Source organism: Tiliqua scincoides, chromosome 7 (assembly GCF_035046505.1).
Source record: "Tiliqua scincoides isolate rTilSci1 chromosome 7, rTilSci1.hap2, whole genome shotgun sequence".
Taxonomy (NCBI): domain Eukaryota; kingdom Metazoa; phylum Chordata; class Lepidosauria; order Squamata; family Scincidae; genus Tiliqua; species Tiliqua scincoides.
This window is the reverse complement of record NC_089827.1, coordinates 64,628,628-64,639,091: the sequence shown is the minus strand read 5'-3', so window position 1 is coordinate 64,639,091 and position 10,464 is coordinate 64,628,628. Positions and strand designations below refer to the sequence as shown.

General features: G+C 40.6%; 1 protein-coding gene across 7 annotated transcripts in view; it reads right to left on the bottom strand.

The window, feature by feature from the left end:
• The window catches only part of NR2C1 (nuclear receptor subfamily 2 group C member 1), a 32,220-nt gene that overhangs the window by 4,842 nt on the left and 16,914 nt on the right, over nucleotides 1–10,464 (bottom strand). For all 7 annotated transcript variants that reach the window (XM_066633419.1, XM_066633425.1, XM_066633423.1 and 4 more), the window contains 6 exons: nucleotides 7,757–7,941; nucleotides 6,355–6,520; nucleotides 4,467–4,588; nucleotides 1,578–1,717; nucleotides 453–590; nucleotides 39–144 (listed from right to left, as the gene is read on the bottom strand). In XM_066633419.1, coding sequence (XP_066489516.1) covers nucleotides 39–144; nucleotides 453–590; nucleotides 1,578–1,717; nucleotides 4,467–4,588; nucleotides 6,355–6,520; nucleotides 7,757–7,941 — 857 coding nt within the window. The remainder of the gene's footprint in view (nucleotides 1–38; nucleotides 145–452; nucleotides 591–1,577; nucleotides 1,718–4,466; nucleotides 4,589–6,354; nucleotides 6,521–7,756; nucleotides 7,942–10,464) is intronic.

The following is a 10,464-nucleotide window of genomic DNA, read 5'->3' as shown; positions in this document are numbered from 1 at the left end:
ATTTCTAACAATCTTATACTGATACAGATTATACACACCTGTATGTATCATCGGGATAAACTTTGGTAACATAGTCCTGGAACTCCATATATGCTTTTTCTTGAAATTTTTCAATCTGCACCACATTTTCTAAGCCTGGGTGATCTAAAATAAGCCTTTTATTAGATCTGCTCCAAATAAGGTATATACAAAAATGCAGACAACAAAGAACACATCACAAGACAAATATTCCCTTCGAACATCAGATATAAACAAGTCCTGCTAATCCAGTTGTCTAGTATCCAACAGATATAATTCTTTAATTATGATTCTGTTCATCTAGTCTTGCTATATTGATGAAAAAGAAGAGGTTCATGGGGAACATCAGTCATGAACGAATTTACTTATGAAACAGACCACATATTGACTATCAGAACAAGGCCAAAAGGGTTTAGTTTCAAGTGTTTACGTACCGGGACTGAAGAGAACAATTGCTTTCAAATAAGCGTATTCATAACCATCCAGGCAAAGCTTAACCATACTATTACAGAACTCCTGCAGTTTGAAGATATGCTCCATCACCAATTTTCCTCTCTCTGCTGACAGCTTATCTAATACAAGACAATGCAACCTTACTATTTGCCTAGTTTGTCACATATATAAATACTTTAAAATGTCTATCTCTGTATTGTTCATTAAAAAACCTAATTAACTGGATTTTGAACTTTATACATAATGACAATGCTTAGATGCTGACTGATGGGAACCCATCAGCAGAGATGAGAGAGAAAATTAATTTGTACATAAGTCCTGTCAGTTAAGTAACATGCTAATTTATCAATAAAGTAGAAGCAATGTCCTATATGTCAACAGTGATGATTCAATAAAACATTAGAAAAGATGACACCTAAAACCCGCAAGCATGGATCTTCATTTTAATCTCCTTACTTAACTGTTCAACATTCCATGTGGGGCAACAAGCCCTTCTTAAAATAACACACTCATGAACAAGTTCAGTACTTCCAGTTTATTTATGCACTACTTCGCGCTTGCATATACACTATGTTTTACATACACATAATGTTTTAAGGAACATCTTACAATGCATTTGTAGTATACTAGAGTTTATTATTATTCTCCTTGCCATTCACTTTTTTAGGTTAACTTCTAGACAGGACCATATTAAAAAAAAATTTGTAGTTACTAAAGGTAATTAAATAAATGTTGTTAGATGGCCAGGTAAAGAGAAATCAGTTCAATTACCTATGCTATTATACTCAAGAGAATGATAGCAAACTATTAGGAAATGGAGAAAAAGGTGTGGGCATGAATTGCTCAGAAATGATACACTGTCTTAGGCTCCTTGCAACAGAAAGACAATTGATAATTGTACATATAAATTCTCTTAAACTGGAAAGATGCATGTTCCAAGGGTTTACAATCCAAGTTCAATACTGATAGATATAGAAAGGCACAGGTAACATATGCAAGCACAGATATATGTACTTTGGCTTATCAGTGGCTTATCAAGATATCAATAGTAACCAATCACAGAGCAAGTTACTGAGTCCCTTGTACCCATGCTGGGCATATCTTACCTTGTTGTAAGCTACTGTGAAGGTGATTAACAAATGCAGTTAATATAGTTGCTACATTCATTACTTGAGAACACTGTGCAAGACCAAGTGTAAAAAGTTCATTCCAGCAGGCTTTCACTAGTGATATGCTGTTATCCTGCCTGTTAACAAGGAACAGAATTACATTACTGAAACTGAGCAAAGTTAAGTTTAGTGCTCTGCAAATAGTGACAAACACTCAACAGATTGAATATACAAACATGTCAGCTTCTTTGCTATGAAATATAAGTTTGGACACATATGACCTGAAGCATTTGTGCTGATTGACAATTTTCCTGGTTTAATTCAAAGTGTTGATTCTTACCTTTGAAGCCCACATAGCTTGGCTCACTATCAACTCAGGGAACAGCTTTTCCTGAAGGAGACCCCAGAACTTACTATCTTCTAATGAGGCCCTGCACTACTTACCCAGGAATCTACATTAGCACCTATCAGGAGCAGCCCCAATGTGGAGAATTCTCTTCAGGTACATCCATACAGCCTTTTGTTAATGGGCAAAAATTCTATTCTGGAGTGTGACAACTGCTACTTCTTATCCCCTTCTCCTAGATTTCATGGGATACTGAGGAATGGGTGCATAGGAAGTTGCCTTCTACTGAATCAGACCATTGGCGGGTTCCAGACCCATCTTTCCCCAATCCTACATGGAGATGTCCGAGTTGGAACTTTCTGTATGCAAAGCGAGCTCTCTAGAACTGAGCCATAGTTCTTTCAAAGTAGTCCTGTCTTAACCCAAGGAGTTGGACCACATGATTTTTGGGGCCCCTTCCTATTTTTATTATTCTAATAAGGATATGACATTCGCTACAAATTCAAAAGTACAGGTAAATGTCGCTTAGCTATGTTTCGATCAGTGACAGACCATATATATGACGGTCCTCTGCTGATCCCTGTTTCCCCAACCCAAGCCTTCAGAGTGAGGGGTGCTATGCTTCCCTTGCCTCCAGAAGCTTTTCTGAGCTCCAGAGGCCATGCACATCCACCCATAGCCTTTGCAGGGTACAGAACCGTTGATTCGGCCAGGAAAATGCTACTTCTGGTTTCTGGAGGGAATCAGGTAGTGACGTTTTATGTCTTATAAGGCATTCCGAGGTCTGGAAAAGAACATGGAAGGCTAAAAATGTCAAGTAGCATTTTTCGATGTCAAGAATTAGCCATTCTGAGCCCTGTAGCAGCGGGCTGACACAGGGAAGCACAGCTCCCCTCAGCTACAGAAGCTTTAAGCAGGCGAGGTCATTTAATGACAGCATCACTTAACAACAGGGATAGGGAAACGCATCCCTGTTAAGCGACACTCACCTGTACCTCATAGGTATCTGTTATAATGAAGTTTGAAGTTGCTGATTCTGCGAAACAATTCCTGCCTTCTCCCTTCCTACATCAGGTGATATGCTACATCTGGATGAAAAGATCAGCACAGTTTCAGGTGTCCAGCATTGTACCAGCCTATACAAACACTGGTGAACACTTCTGTGTAGAAGTGCTCTAGTAAGAAAAAAAACACTTAGGTTAAAAAAAAAAAAGACTAAGCCAGGTGATAATGAAAAAAAATGTACAGGAGATGCAGGATTTTTTTCTCCAACTAACAATTTGAGCACTTCCACACTGGTACCAACTTAGTCAACTTGTTGCCTGGCTAACACTAATTTTGCAAAAAAGTCACAGCAATATCAGATGTCACAGACTCAATTGTATATTATTCTGATATTTGTGCTACCACTTTCACAAAGTTCTCCACAGCAAAAGTGAAAACTGAAATACTACTATGAAACCTTGATTACATGAAGCAAAAACTTAGACCAGGGGTGCTCAATACATCGATCGTGATCGACCGGTTGATCACGAGACACAATGAGTTGATCGCAGGCTTCTCTCCCGTCCACGCATCCCTGGGAGTGAGCCCTGTTGACTCTACTGGGGCTGACTGGTGAGTAGACCTGGAGAGGAGCCACTGGCAGGCTTCTCTCCCATCCACGCATCCCTGGGAGTGAGCCCCGTTGACTCTACTGGGGCTGACTCGTGAGTAGATCTGGAGAGGAGCCGCTGGCAGGCTTCTCTCCTGTCCACGCATCCCTGGGAGTGAGCCCTGTTGACTCTACTGGGGCTGACTTACCTTTCCCCTGTTTATGCACTGGTATGTATGGAGGTCTGCCCCCCCTCCAACTTCCATCTGTTGGTTCTGTGTGCAAGGGGTTTTGCACTGGTCTTGCTGTGATTTCTATATAGAGATCTTCCCTCCCCCACACCTTTCCCCTGTTTTTGCACTGGTCTGTATAGAGATCTGCTCCCCCCCCCCTTGTATTGGAATCGAGGAAGATCTGGTGAGGAGGTAGATGTGGTGTCAGCAGTGGCCCCTTTAAGGGTAAAGCCTGGGCATCCAGCAGAGTGTGCTCCACAGCTGCAGCCACTTGAAGGCAATAGGGCCCTCAGGGATATAAGAGCACCTGAGGCAGGAAGGGCTCCACTTATTTATGTGAGTCAGCCTTTTCCTACATGAAGATCATTAAGTCCAAGTACAGTTCCACCATGATTGATGAACATTTGGAAGTGTGCTTGAGGCTGGCTGTCAGCAGCTACTGTCCGGACTATGCATCCTTGGCTGATTCACTTCAGTGCAAGTCATCAAAGTAAACTCAAGTAATTACAAAAAATGTTTATAGTTAATTATGTTGTGTTGTGCAATATTGGCTCATGCGGTTATGCAAGGTACACCAACATACATTGTACACATAAATGTTATATGTTATGATGGCACGAACATTGTAAAAAAACTCTGGTAGATCTCCGGGCCTTGCTGGGTTTCAAAGTAGCTCTCGAGCCAAAAAAGTGTGAGCACCCCTAGACACTTACCCTAAAGCTTGAAAGGAAGGAATAGAGCGTGCCCAGTGCATAGATAAGAAGAGCAATCTTGAGGCTGATTCACAAATGTAATGAACATTCAGGTATTCAGGCATAGGAGAAGGCATGGTGAGCTGTGCAAAAAGGTATTTTTCAAAATTAATTATCTTAGGTTTCAAATAGATAATAGTATTTGAAAAGAAATGACAAAAGCTTTAGTGTTGTAATATTAAAAATACACAATTGGAAACCCATAGAACTGTTTAATATTCTTTACTGTTCATTTCTTTGGATTAAAAAATAAAAAAATGGGGCAAATTTATATGAAAATTCTGTTCAATAAACGAAGATTTGGAAATTACAGTCAGCAAAACATCCAGTCCTTTGAAACGTTTTAGAAAATAAGCCATAAATAGGAACCTAATCTGTTCTCTTACCAAGTTCCCATCCTGAATACATTCTAAAGTTTTTTGCTTCTCTGGAGCTAAAATTGTAAATATGTACTTAGTGACAATTCTGTACTATTGCTATTTGGGCTTAGTCCAGCTGGATCTTCTTTATGCAATCTGTGTTAAACTAGTGCAGGTTGCCATGTACCTTTGTCATTTTTTTGCATATAGATACCTGCAAGTATTCTCAAGGCAACTAGCTAACATATGGTAATCAAGGTTAAGGGATTAGTAGTGAGCTGCAGGCCCATGCACTGTTTTCTCTGGTTTAATTCTTTTCCTTCCCCTTATGGGCCTTAAACATAGTTAAATATGTCAGCATTTATCTTAACCATGATTAATATATAAAAGATCACACTGTATTAATCAATGTGGGTTTTGTGATAGCAAAATAAGAGTTTAGGCCAGCTATAGCAGATGAACTAGTCCAGGGCTGTCAAACATAAGGCCGGGGGGCAGATGTGGCCCACAGAAGCTTTTTATTCGGCCCTCATGATCTCAGCTGCTGAGCAGTGCTCAGATGTTACTGCTGTAAGGGCAGACCACACGAAAATTGGGCTCACCCATATCTTGAAATATGATCAAGATTTGTATATTTTCTCTTCTGTCATTTGCAGCTAATGAGTTCCTAAGTGAGAAAAAGTGCTTATTTTTGGTTATGACCTGTTCAATGACATCACTTCCTGCTTAACGACATCACTTCCGGCCCTCAGCAGGCATCATGAATGCTGTTCCGCCCTCAGTATGAAACGAGTTTGACACCCCTGAACTAGTCATTCTTCAACAATGGAAAACAATGAAATTACACAGAGGAACATTTAGGCTTGTTAGTTAAAAAGCATGTGATGTTTTTGTAGATAAAGTGCTAGCACCAAATTTTGTATTGGCTCAATGGAACTTGAATCTGTAATCAAATTTTCCTTTCCTTTGTTTTTCTCCTAGTATGCATATGTTGGTTGATGACAGATTGCAGGTTACATGGAAGGGACAACTGGCAGGAGGAACATAACTGTATTTTTGTATAAATGGAAAGAGCATTGCAAAAATTGAAAACTATTAAACCTATGGTTAACACATAAGAGGGTTTGCTATTAACCAGTATTCATAACAAGAATTTGAAGCTAATTTCAAAACTCCGTTAATAGTGAACACTGATTAGCATTAACTGTAGTTGATGCCAGTGTTAAACTTTAGTCTAAGACAATATAAGAAATTTGCACCAGAAAGCGAGGACACAATCCACAGCCCCCCCCCTCTCTCTCTCTCTCTCTCTCACACACACACACACACACACACAGAGAGAGAGAGAGAGAGAGAGAGAGAGAGAGAGAGAGATGTCAGCTAACCAAGGAACAGAAATTATTCCTTAAACATTCACACAGCTTAGGTTTTTAAAAACATCTATACAAAGGTTAACAGTTTAATGGTTATAAAGATATACTTTAAAGTACCCTGAAAGCTACATGAGCATCACTGAGAAGAGGGCCTTCTATTTCAACAATATTCATACTTCCTTCATCACCAACCAGGCGAGCACTGGCTTCCATACTTTCTGCAGAACTCTGACATGATGCACTCTCTCCTGGGTTAAGTGCTTTTGCAAGAGTATCAAATGCCCTATAAATAATATATTGACAACTGTGAGATCAATCAAATAGAGAAGGCAATCAGAAAAAGATCCAAGTCTTCTTGAACACCAGAGAGGTGCTCTTTTCCACTTTACAAAAGATTTCACAGCAGAGTAACTGAGTATTAAATCAAAATTGAGGGAGTAAAAAAAGAAGAGAATTACAGGTTTGTGGTTCCCAGAAATCTTCAATTCTGAATCATAAATAATCTCTGTCCACTAGTATGATTCTCAACTTAAGTGTTAGAAGTGGCTTCCCATTTGTTTTTAGCATGTGTTAATGCCATGGGTCAAAAGGTACCACAAAGTTGTAGAAGATTTTCACCATTCCCTCCTATTTTCACAAGTCCTTTTTCAGGCATCCTGAGCAGAAATATGGGTCATCTATGCCCAAACATCTTTTCTTCTCAGCCAGCTTTGAAAAATGAAATTGATATCAATACACATTAAATCTTAAGAGAATAAGAACTTCTTAAGTTCCATGAATTTCATTCCCTATTGTTCCAATCATGCACAGAGGCTGCATTTATAATAATTATTTGAATTCCTGAACTCCAAACAAGCACTTTTAAGCAAGGAATCACTTCTTCAACTTCACCCACTTACATGGCCAATCTAAAAAGTTTAGAGACTGTGCATGGTTAAGAATTAAACATATTTAGGACCCAATCCTAACTGGTTCCAGCGTTGGGTATCACAAATGTGCTATAAGGCATGTCCGCAGCACCCAGAAAGCAAGAGCTGTTGGCGCTGGGCTTTAGTGCCACGTGAACGGCCAGCTGGCGCTCTACCAGTACCGGCTTGCAGTATTTTCAGGGGAGAGGGAGGTAGGGAGTGGGCAGAATGGGGCAGATGGAAAGGAGGATTGGACCCAGGAGGACTCTACCACTGCATCTTAAACCTCATCTTGAGCCGGACAACCCAACACAGCTCTGCGCCTACTCAAACATGGGCACAGAGATGAGGAGACCCATTGCTGCCAGCTGCTGCCTTACCAGGGTAAGGGAGTAAATGCTCTCTTCCCCCAAGGAGACCTCTGGCAGTATTCTGGCGCCCACAGGATCCAGAGATTGCCATTTTAGCATTGCTGGAGCCGTTGGTGCTGAGAGGCTTAAGACTGGGCTGTCAGTAAGTCACCACACTTAATATTGGAGGTTAAAGTATCCATTGTTTTCCCCACACTGTCCTCAGAACATTTACTATTCTCAGAAATTACTGCTCCTTACCTTGTAACATCTGTACTTGCTGGCTCATCTTGCTGGAGTTCAGACAACGATGTGTCTCCATTGCTTAAACTTTCTATCATAGATAGCTCGGGACTACTTTGGGACATGTCTTTGGACTTGCTTAGGCTTGCTAATGATGTTACAACATTTGCTAAAGTACTTAAATCTCCTTGACAAGTTTCAACCTAAGGGAAAAAAAGAAATGAAGTTTTACTCTTGCATCAGTTAATTTTAGTGGAATTTAGACGACTGTACATGGAAAGCCTTCTTGTCCAAAATTCATGCATATCATGGGACAGAAACCCTACTCACTCTGAAACAAGCTTATTCACAAACCATTCACATGACTACTTGGTTCACATTTTTATAAGCATATTGCTCCAAATAATAAGATCACTTATCAAAAGCATCTAAAAGCTTAAAGGTTTTTATCGTTACTCTTAATTACATGTCCTTAAAACTACTATACAATCTATAAATCAGGATAATTATTAATTGGTGCTTTTTTTAGAAGCCTGAATAAACGCACAAAAAACAACCAAAGCACTACTAATAATTTTTAAAAATGTCTTCAGCGCCCCCCCCCACATCTTTCTTCTAACTCAACTTGCTCAACAAATTGCCATGAGTTATCTGAATGAATTATTTCAAAGGTTTTAGAGGAATTTCTAAAAACTTAGATTGGTAGCAAGTAGGCAAGTAGGTAGCAAGTAGGTATGTTTTACAATGAGATGCAGGCTAGGGGAAAGCTAAAGACATATTTTAAATACTGCTAGATGATTTGAACACCAGCTTTCCATTAGTAGTCTTTCTCCTTGAAAAAGTAGGAATAATAGTAACCTCTGAGTTAGTAAACTCTTTTACATATCAATGTAAAGGCCAAACATCATAAGCATATGCATTTAAGCATATGCATTTAAGCATGGATCTCCTAATTGTGGAGTGAGCCTGTTTCAATAGCAAAGGGGCATGCATGTGAGGTGTGCGGACTCCTCCCACACCCCAAGCTTTTCTCCTCAGTCAAGCTCAGAAAATGAAAGGAAAACATTTTGGCAGAAAGGTGTGGTGTTTAACAGCAAACACCATTTGCTATTAAAAGTCAGACGCAGGTTTCCTACTTTCTACAGGAAACCTAACTTAAGAACAGCCCTGCTGGATCAGGCCACAGGCCCATCTAGTTTAGCTTCCTGTATCTCATAGTGGTCCACCAAATGCCTCAAGGAGCACACAAGACAACAAGAGACCTGCATCCTGGTGCCCTCCCTTGCAAATAAACTCTTATTTAAATGGAAGTAAATGGAAGTCTTACCCTAATGAGGAGAATAAAAAGGAACATAAACTGTGGTAAAAGAAATCTAAGAAGGTGATACGGGATGCCAAGAGAGACTATGAGGAACACATGGCCAGCAGCATTAAGGGGAATAATAACAACTGCTTCAAATATGTTAGAAGCAGGAAACCAGCCAGAGAAGCGGTTGGCCCTCTGGATGGTGAGGGAGGGAAAAGGGAGATAAAAGGAGATTTAGAGATGGCAGAGAAATTGAATGAGTTCTTTGCATCTGTCTTCACGGCAGAAGACCTCGGGCAGATACCACTGCCCAAACGGCCCTTCCTGACCAAAGAATTAAGTCAGATAGAGGTTAAAAGAGAAGATGTTTCATTGATAAATTAAAGATCAATAAGTCACCGGGTCCAGATGGCATCCACCCAAGAGTTATTAAGGAATTGAAGAATGAAGTTGCTGATCTCTTGACTAAGATATGCAACTTGTCCCTCAAAACGGCCACAGTGCCAGAGGATTGGAGGATAGCAAATGTCACACCGATCTTTAAAAAGGGAAAGAGGGGGGACCCGGGGAACTATAGGCCAGTCAGCCTAACATCTATACCAAGTAAGATGGTGGAATACCTCATCAAGGATAGAATCTCAAAACACATAGACAACAAGCCTTGCTGAGGGAGAATCAGCATGGCTTCTGTAAGGGTAAGTCTTGCCTCACATACCTTATAGAATTCGTTGGAAAGGTCAACAGGCATTTGGATGCGGGAGAACCTGTGGACATTATATATCTGGACTTTCAGAAGGCGTTCGACATGGTCCCTCACCAAAGGCTACTGAAAAAGCTCCATAGTCAGGGAATTAGAGGGCAGATCCTCTCCTGGATTGAGAACTGGTTGAAGACCAGGAAACAGAGAGTGGGCGTCAATGGGCAATTTTCACAATGGAGAGAGGTGAAAAGCAGTGTGCTCCAAGGATCTGTCCTGGGACCGGTGCTCTTCAACCTGTTCATAAATGACCTGGAGACAGGGTTGAGCAGTGAGGTGGCAAAGTCTGCAGGCGATACCAAACTTTTCCGAGTGGTGAAGACCAGAAGTGATTGTGAGGAGCTCCAGAAGGATCTCTCCAAACTGGCAGAATGGGCAGCAAAATGGCAGGTGCGTTTCAATGTAAGTAAGTGTAAAGTCATGCACATTAGGGCAAAAAATCAAAACTTCACATATAGGCTACTGGGTTCGGAGCTGTCTGTGACAGATCAGGAGAGAGATCTTGGGGTGGTGGTGGACAAGTTGATGAAAGTGTCAATGCAATGTGCGGCGGGGAAAAAAATGAATGACAAGAAGCATTCCTTAATCAGCTGCCATTACAAGTCACAGTCAGGTTTTCCCAATGTATACCTGTCCACAACTGCACAGGACCCAATAGACTCT